The sequence below is a fragment of the Macaca thibetana genome, chromosome 6 (assembly GCF_024542745.1).
Source record: "Macaca thibetana thibetana isolate TM-01 chromosome 6, ASM2454274v1, whole genome shotgun sequence".
Lineage (NCBI taxonomy): Eukaryota > Metazoa > Chordata > Mammalia > Primates > Cercopithecidae > Macaca > Macaca thibetana.
Genome location: NC_065583.1, coordinates 144,303,628 through 144,325,624, shown reverse-complemented (window position 1 = coordinate 144,325,624; position 21,997 = coordinate 144,303,628). Strand labels below are relative to the sequence as shown.

General features: G+C 41.2%; 1 protein-coding gene across 8 annotated transcripts in view; it reads right to left on the bottom strand.

Annotated features, from left to right (window-relative positions):
• Positions 1–1,107: 1,107 nt before the first annotated feature.
• The window catches only part of ZNF131 (zinc finger protein 131), a 113,895-nt gene continuing 93,005 nt past the window's right edge, over positions 1,108–21,997 (bottom strand). For 5 of the 8 annotated variants that reach the window (XM_050793444.1, XM_050793446.1, XM_050793445.1 and 2 more), the window contains 3 exons: positions 15,426–16,108; positions 3,939–4,069; positions 1,108–2,972 (listed from right to left, as the gene is read on the bottom strand). In XM_050793444.1, the coding sequence (XP_050649401.1) occupies positions 2,286–2,972; positions 3,939–4,069; positions 15,426–16,108 (1,501 nt within the window). In that variant the 3' untranslated portion in view covers positions 1,108–2,285. Of the gene's footprint in view, positions 2,973–3,938; positions 4,070–15,425; positions 16,109–21,997 lie in introns of those variants that run through there. The other 3 variants (XM_050793447.1, XM_050793451.1, XM_050793452.1) reach the window with 2 other exon arrangements.

The following is a 21,997-nucleotide window of genomic DNA, read 5'->3' as shown; positions in this document are numbered from 1 at the left end:
ACTGTCCAACTTGGTAGCTCATACCGTAGACTTATCTTAAAACTCCAGTAGAAATAGAGTAGAACACTGGAGGACTAAATATTGTTTGCTTCAGTACTTGGAAGCAAATATACATCAGTTGTTAATAGCTGTTTTATGTTCTACATAAAATGCTTTCCAACTACAAAGTGTTATTCAACATACGGTTTATCACCAGTAGATAGTTTTCCTCTACTTTTACAATCAAATTCACTGGCATTCTAAGCACACTGATAGCTTCTATACCTTTTGGGAAAAGAAAAATGAACTATATCTGCACCTCAAATCTGTCTCGAAAGGTCTTGACAAATGTGAAAACTCAAATAATTTTAACACTTTGATGTACCTTTGCCTTGATCTTTACCTTGTGGTCAGAACTCGTTTTAAAATCCTCATTTCATACCTTGGCTTAAGGGCACAGTATGCACTATTTTCAGCATTCAAAATTCACTAGATACTAACTAGCAATTTACATACTTGAGATCACTATCTGTCAGGGTTTTTTTTCCCTTAAACTCAGGAACATTGGCATCCTAAGGCAAACTGAAAATTCACTGGGATATAATTTAATTGTAGTATCGGTATTTTACAATTTCAATTAAAAAATATACTGTTAAATAAGCTTTGCAGTAGGTACCCAACTACCAAACAGTACACACTTGGAAGTGTTCATATCCTTATTTTGATCTTAAAAATGTGGCCTCCTTAATACAGTGGTTGGCTTTATCTCCAGATTTATATCTAAATCTGACTTCTCCAACGGTGGGAAGCCATTCTCTTCAGTTTATTTTTGTAAATGTGATACCATTTAACATCAGGATTACCAAAGGGGGCTAATCGAATTGGTGTTTTACATTTGACACAGTTAACTGAATTCCTGCTGTTGTGCCTACCATGTAAGAACTATTAATACAAAGAATATGAAATTCTTCCATGCTTTTGAGCTGATTTTTGGGGGTTGAAGGTATGATTGAAAATTTATCACAATTCATGAATCAGTCATGTTAACACGGGTAAAGACACATGAGGAACTATCTCTGCCCAGATACAAACTTTCACACTGGTACTTTTTTAAAGAAGAGTCATGAACACATAATTTTAAACTTTACTTAAAAAATGTAAAGAACTCCTAATATTTAACAGGTAAAGAAAATAGCATATTGGTTTACGTGTTTGTTATATTTTATTTTCCAAGTAATACTGATTAAAAATATTTACACACCTACTTTTAAGTCCACAGTTTAGCACTCTTATTTGTATGGCTTTAAAAGTTATAGCACAAGATCTTTACATTAAGGATCGGGGGAAAAGATTCCATTCAAAACAAAGCCTGATAATTATATACATGTCTTTCTCTGTACTTTATTTTAAATACATTAATTTTTAAATGCTGCTCATCTTTTTTTCATCTAGTGGTAAAATACTAGTGCAACTTTTCATCAAAATAAAGTTTACCACAGATGTAAATACATTTTCCCAATTGAAAATGGCCCTTCAGTGGCCATTAAATAAAATTTCTCAACCTAAGTGAAAAAGAACTGGTGGCTGTCATTATAAGCAAAAATATAAAGTATTATAGCATCATCTACATTGCTCCTTACAACACAAACTTTGAAAGAACCAGAGATGCTTTATAGAAGTTTAGTTGGTTTTCAGAAGGCACATGGGTGTTTTTTTTTTTTTTTTAAACATTCTAGAACTTTTGCCACCACCACTCTTTCTGTTGCAGAGATGGCATCTGTGACTACTGGGGTAGACAAGAACGTTTGTTCAAACTAAAGAAAGCCAGAAGCCAAAATTTACTGCACAGTAACAATGCACTTTTCATCATGCAGCCTTGTGTTTCCTATATTATTCAATTTTCTAACATGCATTAGAATACATACACTTGTATTCTAATGATTTAAGTTTGATTTTACAATATGGAAAAAATTTGAGGAAGAACATGACCTGGGAAAGAGAAAAGGAAGAACTTTTACCACAATGAAAATAGATACATTCGTACCCAACTATATAATAAGAATATAATCCATTTAAGTTTCCAGAAATATACTTCTCAAAACTCCCCTTCAGTTATGGAAAAGATCCCTCCTCTGTGGCATTAAGTAGGGGGAGGGGAATCAATGTGTTTCAACAGAAACAGTTCAGCACAACAGGAAACAGCTTAACTTTGGTCCACTTGTCTGTTAGGCTTAAGGACAGTCATACTGCCCATAATCAGTTCAAAAACCCAATAAGTAAATTTAAAAATATATTCATGTGTAATTTCATTCTAAAACTGGCATAGCTGTTCTGTCCTCATTCTTGGCCTTTTCAGTTTCAGAATCCACTGTTGGCTTGGTCTCTAAATCCTCAGCATCTTGGTGATCTTCTCTGGCAGCCTTAGCAGCATCTGCTTGGCTAGACTCTCTCTCCTCTTGGTTCATGATTTCTGGGGTCACATGGTCCAAATCTGCTTCTAGAAGTTCCGTTTGTACTTCCACTGGCATCTGATTTACCCGTTCAACATGCAGCTCCTCTACATGTACTTCAGTACCTTCTTCAGTCTGAATTCGGCCCACTTCTAGATAACTCACTTGGACCTGCTCTGGAAGCTCACTCATGTGTGAATCGTGCACCTGGCTGTCGTGAAGCAGATCTGGATGGACTTGTTCCACAGTCACTTGTGCTGAATCCACCTGAACCTGAAGCAATGGTAGCACATGCACCTTCCCAACTTGTTCTATAATAGTCATTGATGTTACAGGTTCAGTTTGCACACGTGTTTCTACTGAAAGAACTTCTTCTGTTACTAGACGCTCTGAAATATTGTGAGCATCACTGAGATGCCTCCTTAATTCATTTCCTTGCATAAACCACAAATCACATAAAGTACAATGGTTGGGTTTATCTCCAGTGTGTATCACCAAGTGATCCTTGAACTGGTCCCAGCTGTTAAACACACTGTTGCAGACCTGAAATAATCAAAAATATGATATAGACAATACTTATATCTGAACTGAAGGAAATATGAATGCATTTATTCTCTGTAAAGAAAAAGTTGAAGGCTCATTCTGTAAATGTTATAAACGTGGTACCTGCAAGAGAATCTAGTCCAAGCTATTTCATAATTCTTTGGTTCATTTGGACTTTTAGCTCACACAGCTAGTAATACATTTTTTTTTTTTTTGAGATGAAGTCTCGCTCTTATCGCCCAAGCTGGAGTGCAATGGTGCGATCTTGGCTCACTGCAACCTCCCCCTCCTGAGCTCAAGTGATTCTCCTGCCTCAGCCTCCCAAGTAGCTGGGATTACAGGCATCTGCCACCACGCCCGGCTAACTTTTGTATTTTTAGTAGAGACAGTGTTTCACCACGTTAGCCAGCCTGGTCTCAAACTCCTGACCTTAGGCGATCCACCTGCCTCGGCCTCCCAAAGTGCTGGGATTACAGGCATGAGCCACCGTGCCTGGCCACCAAAATACATTTTGAGAAACATTTCAATACTGCCTTCATTGTTTAAACATAAAGTAACAATATTTTAATTTCTCCCATAACATATAACACTTATATCAAATATTTTTATATCAAATAATGTAATAATTATTTGATATTTGATATAAAAATACACTAATCATGGGGGAAAAAATCTAATTATAGCTGAAATGTTTCCTCCAATCCCCATCCCAAATTCTAATAATTGCTCCATGGTTAACTACAGTTCCAGATTGTTATTTAGGACATAATTTTTATTGACATTGGTGTCATCTATGGTTGGGTTAAAAAAACCAATTTAGTCCCCAAGACAATAATGTTCTTTATTCTCATTTCTTTCCAGACCATCAGCCCCTATACCTTTGCTTGAGACTGTTTCCCTTTGCTTTTGATGACTGCAAACACAACACTCCTTTGTTAAGAACTGAATGCATGTAACTGCACATACCTGGCATTCGTAGAGTTTCTTCCTTCCTTTTTTTGCTCCTACTCCAGTTTGGCATGCAGTGAGGTGACATTTAAGAGTGCTATTTCTAGCAAATCGTTCATGACAATTTGGACATTCAAAAGGTTTTTCACCTATTAGAGGGGAAAAAACATATGTTGGCAAATTAAGAAAAATCATAAGAGCAAATAATTTTAAATATTTACTTTGTTTTTTTGACGGGGCAATTTTAATAGTAAATTCCTAAAAGGAGAAATCACAATTCATAATTCAAATATTTTCACCATATTCCAAAGACTTTTCTAGAGGTAGCAAAAATAATAAAATTTAATATTTAATTGTATCTATGCTTTGACAAAGATAAATATAATTTACATCTAAACTCTGTTCCATGTTTTTGCACTTCTTAAAAAAATTATTTATTTTCCCGTAGATAAAAATCATGATCAACCTCTTATTTTGCGGAAATGCATCATTATCCTTTCTGCATTTTTTGCACTTACCATGTGCTAGACCATGTGCTAGGTGATGAAGGTAAGAAGATAAACTGTCCTTTGCAAAAAACTTCCTATCAAAGGCCAAGGTATAAAGATGAAATACATGAAAATAAACAAATGTAATGCACTGTAAAAGATCTGTCACAGAAAAGCGATGGAATATGTACTGCAGCAGCACAGAGGAGGGGGTCAATTCGTCCTGCAATGAAATAGGAGAAAAAAAAGAAAGAGGCACGGAGGTATAAAACAGCATGGTGGGTGAGAAGTAAGGATGGAGGAATCAGTGATGGAGATTCCCAGATCCTTGGCTTAGAATACCAATGAGAATAAAGAAATAGGACACAGGAGTGCATGTAGGTTTGGAACATGGTATGCTGGGAAAGACTATAAATTCAGTTTTGTGTCTGCTGAGTTTACGGTACTCAGAACAGAGTGGAGATGTCCGGTAGATAGTTGTAAAGATAATTCTGAAGCCAAATAGAGGGTGATTTATATATAAAATAGGGTCTTTTTTTGTTTTTTTTTTTTTTTTTTTTTTTTTGAGACAGTCTTACTGTCACCTAGGCTGGAGTGCAGGGGCACAATCTTGGCTCACTGCAACCTCCACCTCCCGGGTTCAAGTGATTCTCGTGTCTCAGCCTCCGGAGTAGCTGGGATTACAGGTGGGGGCCACCACACCCGGCTATTTTTTTGTATTTTTAGTATAGATGGGGTTTCACCACGTTGGCCAGGCTGGTCTCGAACTCCTGACCTCAGGTGATCTGCCCGCCCTGGCCTCCCAAAGTGCTGGGATTACAAGCATGAGCTACCGCACCTGGCCAAATTAGGGGTTAAGTGATAGTAAAAACCTTTAGGCAGGAAAACATTTCTGAGTATGTTGTATGATAACAAGAATCAAGGGCAGAACCCAGAGAAACACCAAGTTAAAACAGCAGGTAGATGAGCTAGCAAAAGAAATGAAACAGCCAGAAGTAGAAGGAAAGAAAAGGAAATGACTTTAACCAGTGATGTAACTGGCCCACTGCCACGGGGCAAAAGTGAGTGAGAATCATGTCAATGAAAACAGTCAGTACCAAAATTCTTTTAAGAAGGCCCAGAAAGCCAAATGTGGTGGCTTAAGCCTGTAATCCCAGCAGCACTTTGGGAGGCCAAGGCAGAAGGATTGCTTGACGGGAACAGCCTGGGCAACATGGTGAGACTCCATCTCTGTTTAAAAATAAAACAGCTGGCCAGGTGTGGTGGTTCACACCTGTAATCCCAGCACTTTGGGAGGCTGAAGCGGGCAGATCACTTGAGGTCAGGAGTTCAAGACCAGCCTGGCCAACATTGCAAATCTCCATCTCTACCAAAAATACAAAAATTATCTGGGCACGGTGGTGAGAGCCTGTAGTCCCAGCTACCTACCTGTGAGGCCGAGACAGAACAGCTTAAACCCGTGAGGCAGAAGTTGCAGTGAGCTGAGATCACACCACTGCACTCTAGCCTAAGCGACACAGTGAGACTCCATCTCAAAAAAAAAAAAAACAAACATAAAATGACCTACAAGAAGAGAGATGACTAGCTAGAGGGAAGCATGTCAATAATAGCATTCTTTTTTTCTTTGAGATGGAGTTTCACTCTTGTTGCCCAGGCTGGAGTGCAATGGCATGATCTCAGATCACTGCAACCTCCACCTCCCCAGGTTCAGGCAATCCTCCTGCCTCAGCCTCCCAAGTAGCTGGGATTATGGGCGTGTGCCACCATGCCCAGCTAATTTTGTATTTTTAGTAGAGACAGAGTTTCACCATGTTAGTCAGACTGGTCTTAAACTCCTGACCTTAAGTGATCCACCATGGCCAGCCAATAATAGGATTCTTTAAGCCAGGAGAGACATCCATTATTTATTTGTTGATGGGCAAAGAGGCAATGGAGAAAGGAGATGGAATGATAGATGGGACATGGTTTAGAGGGACATCAAGGCATGGGATCTAGAATTGGCTTTGAAGAAAAGGGAAACCTCTTTTTCTAGAATAAAAGAAGAGGGTATAAGCCAGGCACGGTGGCTCACACCTGTGATCCTAGCACTTTGGGAGGCCGAGGCAGGTGGATCACGTGAAGTCAGGAGTTGGAGACCAGCCTGACCAACATGGTGAAACCCCGTCTCTACTAAAAATACACACACACACACACACAAAATTAGCTGGGCATGGTGGCAAGCACCTGTAGTCCCAGCTACTTGGGAGGCTGAGGCAGGAGAATTGCTTGAACCTGGGAGGCAGAGGTTGCAGTGAGCCAAGATTGTGCCACTGTACTTCAGCCTGGGTGACAGAGCGAGACTCCATCTCAAAAAAAAAAAAAAAAAAAGAGGGGCAAAGATTAATGCTATTACAGGTAAGTTGGGGGTTGGAAGGTAAGTATGTTATCTGCTGGAGGAGGGGTGTGGGCAGAGGTCTTTGAATATACCGGGAAGCTCTGAAATAGCAATTAGGAAAAAGAGATAAATCAGGCACGAAAGTGCTTAAGGTCTGAGATATCAATTTTCTCCAGCAGTCCTCAGCAACCAGCGGGTAGGAGTAAATAACTGAATGATTCCAGGATGGAAGGTGGAACCCCAGTAATGAGGAGGTCCTAGATGTGAGCCTTACACTTAAATACAATGACACAGTCCAGTAACTGAGCTATATGTATCATCTGACAAAACATTTATAGCTTATTTTGTACAATTTTTATATGATGAAAAGTTAATTTGAGAGACAAGACCTAATTAGCTGGAATTAGTGCAATAAAAAACTATTCTCAACTACCAAAATGATGGGCAATATCGCTAAATGAAATGGTTTAGTGGTTTTATCAATAATTTTTCATTATCAGTAAGACCTAGAAACAAACTGGCATAGCCTCTCCTTAAATGGCAATTTAATCATCTTTGTCAAGATATAAAATGTGCATATTATTAGGGAGGCTGAGGCAGGCAGATCACGAGGTCAGGTGTTTGAGACCAGCCTGGCCAACATAGTGAAACCCCGTCTCTACTAAAAATACAAAAAATTAGCCAGGCGTGGTGGCGGGTGCCTGTAATCCCAGCTACTCGGGAGGCTGAGGCAGCAGAATCTCTTGAAACCAGGAGGCAGGGGTTGAAGTTAGCGAAGATCATGCCATTATACTCCAGTCCGGGTGATAGGGTGAGACTCTGTCTTTAAAAAAAAAAAAAAAAAAAAGTGCATATTCTTTGACCTTGCAATTCTGCTCTTAAAAATGAAATTACTTGAACATCTGAAAAGGCATATGTACGAGTGTGCTTACTACAGCAGAGTCTGTAATACCAAAAGCCTAGCAACAACTTAAATGTTCATCAATACTAGTTGATATACCCATAGATTAAAATACTGTGCAGCCACAGGAAGAAAATTTAAATACTCATAAATGTTCCATATATTTTTCAAAACGACTCAAAGATAAACTAAATGGCATGACGCTGTACTACCGCATGCTCGTTTGTTTTTCCAAAAGCATGTGTGCCTGTGTGTGTATGGCTACCTGAAAATGCAAGGAATGTATCTGATAAATCAGAAAAGGATAGCAGTAGTTACTTCAAAAGACCTACTTGAGTAGAAACAAGACTCAATTTTCATTGTGTGCCATCTGAGCTTTTCCTATTTAAAAAATTTAGTAAGCTCAGTAAAATGTAGGAATAGCAACATATTAATTCTTTTAGATGTGTGGACAATACAGTTTTCAATGTGCTTTCACCATTTTCTTATTTGTCACAACCCTATAAAGTAGGTACACAGACAAGAAAAGCCCAAAGATGAAGTGAACGGTCAAATTCATCATGCTGGCAAATGCTGAACTGGAGCTGGAACTGAAATTCTGATTTCTGGACACACATTCCCTCTATGATTCCACACTACCTTTCTTAGAAACTAGGGAGTAGTTGTTTGAAAACATGGCTAAAGGTTACCTCTAGGTTCTCTTTTGACACTGTGTGTCCCACAGGTGTATCTGTCAACATGTCTGGTATTTCCCTCCTTCCCCATCTGCTTACTCTTCTACATATTTTTTTGTAAGTTAATTAGCCTCCAGTGGCCATTCAAATCAGAAAGCTGGGACTCACCAGCTCTCTTTTACTCCTACACCTCACTGACCACCAAATCCTACTGATTCAGGCTACGTAATGTTACTCAAATCTCTCTTTTCCACTAACACTGCCTTTACCCAACCTCCCATTCTAGTTTAGATTACTCGAAGATTCCTCACTGAGCTAGCAGATTTCAACCCATTCCAATCTATCTTGCCAGTCACCTCTCTAGAATATGAATCTGATGAGCTATCTGCCTGGCTGAAACTCCTTTAAAATGACCTAGTCTTCCAAGATATTATTCAAACTCATTTATGGAATTTATGAAAATAACTCCATGATCTCAAACTCATCTCTCATTACTCTCCCTCTTTCTTACCCTTACACCACTCTAGATCTCCCATATGATGCCCAAGTGCATGCAACATGGTTAGCCCTTCCAACCCCTTTGGCCACATCTCCTGGCATTCCTCTACTTGGACCCAAGCCTCTGGCCATAATGCCCTACTAACAGTGATCTAAACAATTTGTTTCCTCTCATTCCTCTGTGTCTGTGTCATTTCCTTTTGCCTGGAATACCTGTTTCCAGGCTAACTCCTCTTCCTTTCTGAGTCATCAAAGACTAACGACCCCCAGAAGCCACCTGCTATAGTTTTAATGTTTGTCTCCTTCAAAACTCAGGTTAAAACTTAAACCCCAATTTGGTAGTATTGAGAGGTAGGACCTTTAAGAGGTGATAGGATCATGAGGGCTCTGCACTCATGAAGAGATTAATCCATTCATGGATCAGTGAATTAACGGGTTATCATGGGAATGGGATGGGTGGCTTTAAAAGAAGAAGAGAAACCTGAGCTAGCATGCTCAACTTCCTCACCATGTGATGCCCTGCATGGCCTCAGGACTCTGCAGAGTCACCACTGGCAGGGCTCTCACCAGATGTGACCTCGTAACAGTGAACTTCTTAGCCTCCAGAACTGTAAGAAATAAATTCCTTTTCTTTATAAATTCCCCAGTTTCAGGTATTGTTATAAGCAACAGAACAGACTAAGATATCACCTTTGTCTCTTCCATCACAAACAAGCAACCCAGGCAGGCATTCCCACAGGATTCTGCTTACTGTGGTCAGCACTTAGCATGTTACACAGATTGTACACGCTTGTTCCCCGCTGCAGCATATCCTGAGCTCCTTGAAGGCAGGGACTCTAAAACTGTTTTATATTCATGGCCTAGTGGTATATGGCATTATCATTACTATTTTCCAAATAAAAGTAAATTCAGAGGACAAAAAATAGCTAAAATTTTACAAATCAAGCCATAGATTACAGTGCATGCTTTAACAGCATACAGGAAACCAAACCATTAAACTAATAAAGATATGCAAAATATGAAACTAATGGGGTATACATTTTGAGAATAGGAAACAGGAAGAGGATTGTCTGTCTTAAGTTTGTTACAAGGAAAAATTGTCCATTCTTTATTAACTTAAACATAGTTTAAAACTGCTTACAAACATACCTATTTTTATTGTGCTTCACTTTCTTGGATTTTTTGAAAAACTGAAGATTTGTGACAACCCCGTGTAAAGCAAGTTTACTGGTGCCATTTTCCCCAACAGCATGTACTCACCTCATGTCTCTGTGTCACTGTAATTATTGCAATATTTCAAATTTAAATTTAAATTTTTAAATTATCATCTCTTATAATGATCTGTGATCAGTGATTTTTGATGTTACTACTGCAATTGTTTTGGGGTGCCCTGAACCACACCCATAACAAAGAACTTAACTGATAAATGTTGTATGCTTCCTATTCCACCAACCAGCTTTTCTCTCTTCCCTCCCTCCCTCTCTCAAGTCTCTCTATTCCTTGAGAAGCAACAATATTGAAATTAGACCAATTAATAACCTTAAAACAGCCTCTAAGTCTTTAAGTGGAAGAGTCACGTGTCTCGGCCGGGCACGGTGGCTCATGCCTGTAATCCCGGCACTTTGGTAGGCTGAGGCAGGTGGATTCCGAGGTCAGGAGTTCAAGACCATCCTGGCTAACATGGTGAAACCCCATCTCTACTAAAAAATACAAAAAAATTAGCCGGGCATGGTGTCGGGCGCCTGTAATCCCATATCCTCAGGAGGCTGAGGCAGAGAATTGCTTGAACCTGGGAGGCGGAGATTGCAGTGAGCCGAGATCACGCCACAAAAAAAAGTCACATGTCTCTCATTGCAAATCAAAAGGTAGAAGTGATGAAGTCTATGAGAGCAAGGCATATCAAAAGTTGAGACAGGCCAAAAGCTAGGTCTCCTATGCCAGGTAGTTAAGTTGTGACTGAAAAGGTAAAGTTCTCTAAGGAAATTAAAAGTGCTACACTAATGAACATATGAATGTTAAGAAATCAAAACTGCCTTACTGCTGATATGGAGAAAGAGTGAATAACCTGGATAAAAGATTAAACCAAACAAACATTCCCTTTAGCCAAAGCCTAACCCAGAACTAGGCCCTTTCTTCAGTTCTATGAAGGTTGAGAGAGGTTAAGAAGTTGCAGAAGAAAAGGTAGAAGCTAGAAGAGGTTAATGAAATTTAAGAAGCCATCTCTATAACATAAAAGTGCAATGCGAAGCAGCACATGCTCATGCGGAAGCTGTAGCAAGTTATCCAGAATACCTAGTTAAGATCACTGACAAAGGTGGTTACACTAAACAACAGATATTCAATGTAGACAAAACAGCCTTCTATTGCAAGATACTATCTAGGACTTTCATAGTTGGGGAGAAGTCAATGACTGGCTTGAAAGCTTTAAAGGACAGGATATCTTTCTTGTTGGGAGCTATTGCAGCTGTTGACTTTCAGTTAAAGCCAATCAGTCATTTATCACTCCAAATCTCCTAGGGTCCCTAAGAATCTTATTACATGTACTCTGCCTGGGCTACAGAAATGGAAGAACAAAGTTTGGTTGACAGAACATCTGTTTACAGCATGGTTTATTGACTATTTTAAGCACACTGTTGAAACCTACTGCTCAGAAGACTCCTTTCAAAATACTACTGCTCAAAAACAAACAAACAATCACAAACAAAATACTACTGCTCACTGACAATGCAGCTGGTCACCCAAGAGTTCAGAGGGAGAGGTACAAGGACATTAATATTGTTTTCAGTCTGCAAACACAACAGCTATTCTGCAGCCCACAGATCAAGAAGTAATTCTGACTTTCCAGTCTTATTAAGAAATACAAGGCCACACCAGAGATGTATGCACGAAGAGGATAAAACCGTGTAAGGACACAGAGAGAAGGTAGCCATCTGCAAGCCAAAAAGAGAGGTCTCAAAAGAAACCAACAGATTGATCTTGGACTTCTAACCTCTAGAACTGTGAGAAAATGAATTCCTGTTGTTAAAGCTAAAAACAAACAAACAAACAAACAGACAACAACAACAAAAACAGGGCTGAGATGGTGGCTCATGCCTATGTTCCAAGCCTAGGGAACGTAATGAAACCACGTCTCTACAAAAAAACAGAAAAATTAGTTGGACATGGTGGCACACATCTGTAGTCTCAGCTACTCAGGAAGCTGAGGCAGAAGGATCACTTGAGTCCAGGAGGTTGAGACTGCAAGTGAGCTATGATGGCGCCACTGTACTCCGGCCTGGGAAACAGAGGAAGACCCTGTTTCAAAGGAGAGAGAGAGGAGAGAGGAGAGGAGAGAAGAGAACAACTATCTTGGAACTAATTACCGGTATAGAAATTGGTTGAAGTTAAAAAACAATGAAGTGGGGGTTCAGTTTGCTTTACGTGCTCAACTGTTCCTCCAATGGGCATATGGTTCAGTAATTTATAACTACTTAAATTACTTATCTCACATCATTTCTAAGGGAAAGACATACACTATAATGTACTTAACTCTATATTCTGCTGTCCAATCCAAAATAAAAAATCTAAGACCTGAGAGGCATATTTAAAGATGTCCAAAGTGGTCTGTGTTGTCCTATTTTCTAAGATGTAAAAGTCAGTAGGTAATGTTTTGGGTAAAAGAGGTAACTGCGGCTACTTTCACATTCATAGGCTATAAAAGCTACTGATTATCTGCTGGGGTATGGGAAACTGCTATCAAAGTTTGCAAGTTACTTACCAGCGTTTTTGTTTTGTTTTGTTTTTTTCTTTGAGATGAAGTTTCGCTCTTGTTGCCCAGGCTGGGGTGCAATGGCACGATCTTGGCTCACCACAACCTCTGCCTCCTGGGTTCAAGGAATTCTCCTCCCTCAGCCTCCCAAGTAGCTGGGATTACAGGCATGTGCCACCACACCCGGCTATTTTGTATTTTTAGTAGACAGGGTTTTGCATGTAGGCCAGGCTGATCTTGAATTCCTGACCTCAGCTGATCTACCTGCCTCAGCCTCCCAAAGTGCTAGGATTACAGGCATGAGCCACCATGCCTGGCCACCAACATTTGTTTATTGTGCTGCTGGTATAACAATTGTTTTGCATAATTAACCCAATTACCACAAATATGTTCACCAACAGACTATTGTTTTCTAAAGACCAAAAATTATAACTATAGGCAGTTTCCAAATATTATATAAAACAGGTAGGTGTCCCTTGGTATATGCAGGGGATTGGTTCATATAGCAAAATCCACACACATTCAATTCCTGCAGCCGGCCCTGTGGAACCACACATACTAAAAGCTGGTCTTCTACATATATGGGTTTTGCATCCTGGGAATACTATAATTTTGATCCATATTTAGCTGAATGAAATCTGCATATAAGTGGATGCAAGCAGTTCAAACCCATGTTGTTCAAGAGTAGACTGTATATACATATGTTTGAAAACAGAAAGCATTTTCCCAAAAGATTTCATGAACGCCTATTAGTTATCCAAACTAGTACCTTAAAGACTTTTAAATCCATACTGAGCCTTAAGTACAAGATCCCTTTGCTATTCCTGTATTTATTCAGTCCTCGAATACTGACAGTAAGAGTTTGGACAGTGGGGGGATAACATCATCTGAATCTATGTGGTTCCTCAATTTCAAGTGATGTATACCAAGTGACGGTGAGAAACCTATTTTTAAAAACTTTTACCAGAAGCTCTCCAAACTCCAGCATCAAAGAGAAAGATTCTAAATACTGTAGGATATCTATGTTGTATTTACTGTATTAACAGTCTAAACAGCCTTAACCACCACATATAACAAAGACTTGGGAACAAATGTCCAGAAGTCTGACACTTAGCATGCTGTATTAATTGTTCTCTCCATACCCTTGTAATAGTACATTTAGGGACTATCTAAGATTCAATTCGTTGGTGGTAGCTACTGTGTCTGGTGCAGGAGACCTAGTAAAGATTGGGGAGTGGGAGCAAACAAGAGACCTGAGCAAGGTCAGGGACTCTTGAAAGGAAGATGACTGGAATAGGGGATGAATAACTATGTGGGAGAGGCCCTGAGGTAGGTATCCTGGGACATTTCCATCATGCTTGCATGGCTCCCAGGAGAAGTATAAAAACCTTATTCTCCTTAGCTCCCTGGATGTCTGCAAGTCCTGACATATTTGCTGTTGAAAAGGTGGAGAGAGATGGACATATATTACCTACTGTGCCAAAGCAGGTAATTCAATGTACATTAAAAAGTATAAACAAGGGCCAGATGTGGTGGCTCATGCCTGTAATCCCAGCACTGGGAGGCCGAGACGGGTGGATCACAAGGTCTGGAGTTTGAGACCAGCCTGACCAACATGGTGAAACCTCGTCTCTACTAAAAATACAAAAATTAGCCAGGTGTGGTGGTGCAAGCCTGTAGTCCCAGCTACTCGGGAGGCTGAGACAGAAGAATGACTTAAACCCAGGAGGCGGAGGTTACAGTGAGCTGAGATTGGTGCCACTGCACTCCAGCTTGGGTGACACCGAGGGACTCCATCTCCAAAAAAAAAAAAAGGAAAAGAAGTATAAACATGTCAGGGATTGCATTTTTTTTTCTTTTTTCTTGAGTTTTGTTCTTGTTGCCCTGGCTGGAGTACAATGCCGTGATCTTGGCTCACTGCAACCTCCGCCTCCCAGGCTCCAGCAATTCTCCTGCCTCACCCTCCCAAGTAGCTGGGATTACAGGCGCCTGCCACCACACCCAGCTAATTTTTTGTATTTTTAGTAGAGACGGGGTTCCACAATGTTGTCCAGGCTGGTCTCGAACTCCTGAGCTCAGGTGATCCACCTGCCTCAGCCTCCCAAAGTGCTGGGATTACAGGCGTGAGCCACCGCACCTAGCCACTTTTTTTTTTTTTTTTTTAGATGGAGTCTCACTGTCGACCAGGCTGGAGTGCAGCTGCACGATCTCGGCTCACTGCAAGCTCTGCCTCCCAGGTTCAAGCGATTCCCCTGCCTCAGCCTCCGGAGTAGCTGGGACTACAGGTGCCCGCCACCACGCTTGGCTAATTTTTGTATTTTTAGTGGAGATGAGGTTTCACCATGTTGGCCAGGCTGGTCTCAAACTCCTGACCTCAGGTGATCCGCCTGCCTCAGCCTCCCAAAGTGCTGGGATTATAGGCCATGAGCCATGGCGCCCGGCCGTCAGGGATTGCTTGTAAATGTACTCTAAGTAACACAACACAAGAAATGTAAAAATAGAAATGGTAAAGTCTCACTATAAGATTTAATTATTTATAATCTTTAGGAAATAAATCACAAACTATTTTCTCTATTTCTTTAAAAAATACAAAAATTGGACAAGGCATAAAAATAACAATTACTTCCAAAGTTGATACTGATTTGCATTTAAAGCATCAATATTTGAACATATAATACTATACACAATGTGTACTTAGCCTACACATTAGAGATAATACATTAGATGGCTTCTGAGGCACTATTTTTTAAAAAAGATTTTATATATTTAAATTTGAAGTGCATGTGGGAAAAAAAAATCTTAAGAAAGTATTTGCTAATTACCTGTATGTTTTCGAAGATGTTCTTTAAAATGTCCAAAATGGTCAAACTGTTTCTCACAGTACTGACATACGTGAATTTTTTTCCCAGTTCTTTGCTTCTTACTGACTCCACCTTCTTCAAGGTGGTAACAATTTAGGTGCTGTTTCCATGCGCTCTCTCGAAGATACCGTTTATTGCATATTTCACACTTGAAACTCTCAGTGGAGTGTGATTTCATGTGTTCCTTAAAATGGTAAAACAATTTAAATGAACGGTTACATTTCTCACAATGGAACAAGTCCTTCACATGTGACAGCTGAAGTTCCACAATTTCAATACCTTCTACCTGTTTGCTCGTGGGGTCAGACGGACAGCCATCTTCTTTTATCTGCCCTTTTCTGTCACCTTGACGGTACTTGCTGGTAATATCTGCCAACAGTGCTAGAGCAGAATCATCAGAGGAACCTGTGCTCTGTATGTACTTTACGGATTGCTTGGCAGAAGCCATTTCCTCTAATGTTTCGATGCCTTCATCTTCCACTTCAATGGTGCCTTCGGCAATCTCTACCTCAATTTCAACAGGTTCTGATTCTGCAGATGGCAATGACTCAGTGATAACATTTGAAGTTTCTGCAATCTTCCTTTTTTTGGCCTCATTTTTTCCTGTGGTATTTTCCTCTAATGGAGCTGAATTTTCTTTGTTCCTGAAATACATAATGTAGGGGTTTAAAAAATATAAGAAAATCCCAGCAGGCTTTTTTGAAGAAACTGATAAAGTGGCAATAAAATTTATATAAACAGTTAGAAAACAAGACTGCAGGGCTTATCCTACCTGATTTTAAGACTTACTATAAAGCTACAGTAATTAAGACAACAGTACTGGTGAAAGCATAGACATGAAGATTAATGGAATAAAGTCCATGGAAATAGACCCACGCTTAGTCAACTGATTTTTTGGGGAGGGGAATAAAGGTGCCAGCCAGGTGCAGTGGCTCACACCTATAATCGCAACACTTTGGGAGGCCAAGGCAGGTGGATCACCTAAGGTCGGGAGTTCGAGACCAGCCTGACCAACATGGGGAAACCCCATCTCTACTAAAAATACAAAATTAGCCAGGTGTGGTGGCATGCCTGTAATTCCAGCTACTCAGCAGGTTGAGGCAGGAGAATCGCTTGAACCCGGGAGGCAGAGATTGCGGTGAGCCAATATCGCACCATTGCACTCCAGCCTGGGTGACAACAGCGAAACTCTGTCTCAAAAAAAAAAAAAAAAAAAAAAAAGTTCCAAGGTAATCATTTAACAGTGGTGCTGGAACAAGTATGTGCATGGGAAAAACAAACCTCAACCTTTACCTCATATCATCCATGAAAAGATTCAAAATGGGTCACAGACCTAAATTTAAGAATTATTAAATTTCTAGAAGAAAACAAAGACCTTAGTGACACTGGTTAGTGAAAGATTTCTCATTCTCTCACCCAGGATGGAGTGCAGTGGTGTGATGTTGGCTCACTGTGGCTTCAACCTCTTGGTCTCAAGTGATCCTCCCACCTCAGCCTCTCAAGCAGCTGCGACTACAGATGCATGCCATCACACTCAGCTAATTTTATTTTTCATAGAATTGAGGTCTTACTATGTCACCCAGGGTAGTCTGGGCTCAAGTGATCCTCCTGCCTTGGCCTCCAGAGTGCTAGGATTACAGACATGAGCTACTGTGCCCAGCTAAAAGATTTCATAAACAGCACACAAAAGACAGAAATCAAAACAGCAAAAATTGATAAAATTGATTTCATCAAAATTAAAAACTGCCCTCTGAAATACAGTTAACAAAAAAGCAAGCCACAGACCAGAAGAAAATAGTTGCAAACATTTACCTGTCAAATATCTTTTTTTTTTTTTTTGAGACGGAGTATCGCTTGTGGCCCAGGCTGGAGTGCAGCAGCACAATCTCAGTTCACTGCAACCTCTGCCTCCCAGGTTCAAGTGGTTCTCCTGCCTCAGCCTCCTGAGTAGCTGGGATTACAGGCTCCCGCCACCATGTCAGGCTAATTTTTGTATTTTTCAGTACAGACAGGGTCACCATGTCGGCCAGGGTGGTCTTGAACTCCTGACCTCACGTGATCTGCCTACCTCGGCCTCCCAAAGTGCTGGGATTACAGGTAAGAGTCACCGTGCCCAGCCTAAAGATCTTATATCTAGAGTAAAGAAAGGATTCTCACAACTCAATAAACACAGTAAAAGACGACACCTGTTGGGAGACAATTCTCCTTGAGTCTCTTCAGTTCCTCACATCTTGTGAACTGAAAACTTTTGTTTTGGACTTTTCAAGAATGTCTGCAGTATAGTATAGTAGAAGAAAGGGCAGGTTTATTGTTCAATATAATAAAGAGAATGCCCCCCCCCCACCTCTGGGAAAAAGGTTAGGATGATTGTTTGTAGCCCACTATAAAAAATTTGGGATTCCTAGCCGGGCGCGGTGGCTCAAGCCTGTAATCCCAGCACTTTGGGAGGCCGAGGCGGGCGGATCACAAGGTCAGGAGATCGAGACCACAGTGAAACCCCGTCTCTACTAAAAATACAAAAAATTAGCCGGGCGCGGTGGCGGGCGCCTGTAGTCCCAGCTACTCAGGAGGCTGAGGCAGGAGAATGGCGGGAACCCGGGAGGCGGAGCTTGCAGTGAGCCGAGATCGCGCCACTTCACTCCAGCCTGGGCAACAGCGTGAGACTCCGTCTCAAAAAAAAAAAAACAAAAACAAAAAATTTGGGATTCCTAAGCTGGAGATTCGTCAGTTACTACAGAAATCAATCATACGCATTCACCTGGGCCACTCTATGTCACTCCTGTGGGACCTGAGAAGGTAAAACTGGTATAAAAATGAAATTTATACTGCTTGCTATGTAGAGAGTAATAGAATCCTTTCTTTCTGACTCAGAAGTCTTGTATCTTCTTCCAACATCCATGACACTGTGGCAGGAAAACTTGCAGGCTTGCAAGTAGAGTAAAATCTCAGATCCCTCATAGCTCTTGCCAGTTTTTTGGCATTGAGAATAAGATATTGGGGAAAAAAAAGGCTTTCTGGAAAAGGAAGGATGAGGCATCACAGAGCAACTGATCAGATTTCAGGGAAATCCACCAGAACCAGCAGCAAACATGTTGACTACATTGTACAGTCAACAAAGCAAAAAATGGCCCTCTACTTTATTGCCTATTATTGTGGGTTGAATTGTGTTTCCACAAAAGGTATGTTGAAGTCTTGGCCCCTAATATCTGTGAATGGGCCTTATTTGGAAATAAGTGTGCACATCTGGCCGGGCACTGTGGCTCACTCCTGTAATCCCAGCACTTTGGGAGGAAGAGGCGGGTGGATCAACTGAGGTCGGGAGTTCGAGACCGGCCTGACCAACATGGAGAAACCTCATCTCTACTAAAAATACAAAAATTAGCCGGGTGTGGTGGCACATGCCTGTAATCCCACCTATTTGGGAGGCGGAGGCAGGAGAATTGCTTGAACCCGGGAGGCGGAGGTTGTGGTGAACCAAGATCCCACCATTGCACTCCAGCTTGGGCAATAAGAGTGAAACTCTGTCTCCAAAAAAAAAAAAAAGTCTGGCGCGGTGGCTCACGCCTGTAATCCCAGCACTTTGGAAGGCCGAGGCAGGCGGATCAACTGAGGTCGGGAGTTTGAGACCAGCCTGACCAACACAGAGAAAACCTGTCTCTACTAAAAATACAAAATTAGCCAGGCATGGTGGTGCATGCCTGTAATCCAAGTTCCTCGGGAGGCTGAGGCAGGAGAATCACTTGAACCCAGGACTTGGAGGCTGTGGTGAGCCGAGATGGCACCATTGCACTCCAGCCTGGGCAACAAGAGTGAAACTCAGTCTCAAAAAAAAAAAGAGGTTATTAAGATGAGCCTTAATTCAATACAACTAGTGTCTCTACAAGGAAGAAGAAACCTGGACACAGGAGAAAGCCATTATGAAGACAGAGAAGATGGCAATGGGAAGATGAAGGCAGAGATTGGAGTTCTGCTACCATAAGCCAAGAAACACCTTTTAGCCAGAAGCTAGAAGAGGCAAAAAGGATGCTCCCCCTAGGGTCCTGGGAGGCATCATGGCACTATGAACACCTTGATTTCAGACATTTAGCCTTCAGAACTGAGAAACAACACATTTCTGTTGTTTAAAGCCACCCAGTTTATGGTACTTTGTTACAGTAGTAGCTTTAGGAAACAAAAGTACCTATAAATGAAGCAAAACTTGGAAGGTGGTTGCAGGAAGAGTACTAGGCAGCAAGTTCAAGAATAGCTGCTGAAATGGTGCCCTGGTTATTGCAAACTCTTCTGTGGGAGAAAGAGAGACTCTTTTATCAATCTGGTACCATGTCTGCCCCATGATTAACAACCATACTAAGATTCATTGGGAATGGGTGGGTGGGACAGAAGGTTCTGCCTCTTTTCAGACAAGTTACAATAATATGCACCTACAATGAATGTAAAAGAAAGGAAATTTGTGATTGCTATAGGCAGAAGCCAGGTGAGTCACGGCTCTGGCCGGTTCATATGGGAGATGAGGGGAGAACATAATACTTATCAAGGAAGAATGTTAAAACCTGGGCCAGCTTTGGGCTCAGTTCTTCCTGCAGTTTATCATGCCCACCTTTGATTTATTTGGAGAGGACAGTAAAAGGTCTCCAAGATTTTTTTTGCAGTCAAGTCTTGGCTTCTGTAAGGGCCCTCTTTGAGAGATGTATTTAAGATAAACTCCTATGGGAAACCACAGATAAGATATTGAATAGATAGAGCCTTCCAGTCCAATTGGGTTTACAATGCTGATGAAGATCCCACTGGCGAATGAGAAAAGGATCCAAAGTAATATGAATTCTTACGGTCAGTGCTGCTGAAAAGCTCCCTAACCTTTATGTTAAAACCAGGCAAAAGAATAACAACAGGGCAGCGATGTCCAGAATTAAGGTGTAATTTTTTTTTGGTGGGGGTGGAGAGACGAGGTCTCACTATGTTGCTCAGGCTGGTCTCAAACCCCTGAGCTGAAGTGATCCTCCCACCTTGGCCTCTCAAAGTTCTAGGATTACAGGCGTAAGCCACTGCACCCAGCCAGTGACTGAAGAGTGTACTCTTCAGGAATCACCGAAGCTGAAATAGATGAGTGTCAGTAGGGATGACATTACACTGACTGAGGTCACTGGGTGGGCTTAAAACACTGGAGGTTTGTTTAGTCAAGCCACATGCAGCTTCTGTGCTGCTTGAAACCAAAAGTAAATGTGCCTTACTTATTGGCACAGAGTCACCTTTCTCCCTCCACATCTCGTCCTCCTCTACCCTCTCCTCTGACTTAGTGCTTTTAGGAGAAAGATAATTAGGAGTGGAGCCAAATTCTCCCTATTCTCAAAGGGGATTGAAAGCAACATACTCAGCCAAGTATACTGGGGAAAACTCAGGAATGGAAGGACTCAAACTTCCATGACTATTTCAGATTAAGGTGCCAAACTCACCATAACCACTTTTCCAAGGGGAAAGGATGGACTTGCATTTTTTAACTGATGGGGTTTGGGCATGGTTCACAGCAGGAAAGGGAAGCTATCTTGACCTTGTGGTACGGCTGATTCTATGTATACTGCTGTTGCTTCAACATGTGAATGTACAGCAGGAAGTGCCTTTATACTTCTTCATCCCGTAAGCACCAGAGGGTATCACCCCAACTGGGAAGAAAAGCTAAGAGAACAGTGGCGCAAACCTCCCTGACATTTGCCACTAGTGGTGAGGTCAGGATTTAGTGCAGTGTCTCTATTCTCTGATGTCTAGTTTATGTTATATTGATATCCTATTGATTGGTAAGTCAGAAGTCTCAGTCTCAAAGGCCCTGAACTGCAATGTTATCACACCTCCATCAGCAGGGGTTGCTGATAAACCCCAGCAAATTTCAGAGGCCTACTCATCAGGTAAAGTTTATAAAGATAGATTCATAACACTCCATCCAACAAAGAAAAACTGTTTCTTCTCCTACCCTCCTCCCAACAAAAATAAAGCCCAGCATCCTATTGGACTCTCTGGGTGCTGGGCAGTATGTGCCTTACTTAGGCATTCTACTTTCTCCTTTCTATCAGCTAACCTGCAAGCAAATCAGCAACCTCTAAGTGGGGCTCCAACCAACAGGCTGCTTTGGAAGTTAACCATCGAACTGCAGTGCATTCTCTCTACCTTTAGGGCATCACAACGCTAATGAACCCTTTGAGTTACTAGTCTGAACCCGATGCTTTTGTAGATTAGAGCTTCTGGCAAAAGGAGGCAGTCTCTACCCAAAGGTTATTCCTTGGGTTTTGGACTTGCTGAACCCTGACACAGCTCCCAAGGTACACCAAATCTGAGGAAAAAAAATTAGTTTGCTTTTGGGCTCTTGTTGAAACTGATCCCTAACCACCCATGCAGGTCTTGAGGTTCTCCAGCCTGATATTCCCATCTGGGGGTGAGTCAACTCAGACTTCATGACTAACAAGGTATGAAAAATGTCCACCAAGTTTCACTTGTCAAATAGAAATGGTATACTTAAGAAAGCAGTGGGACCCCTTGGCCATCAT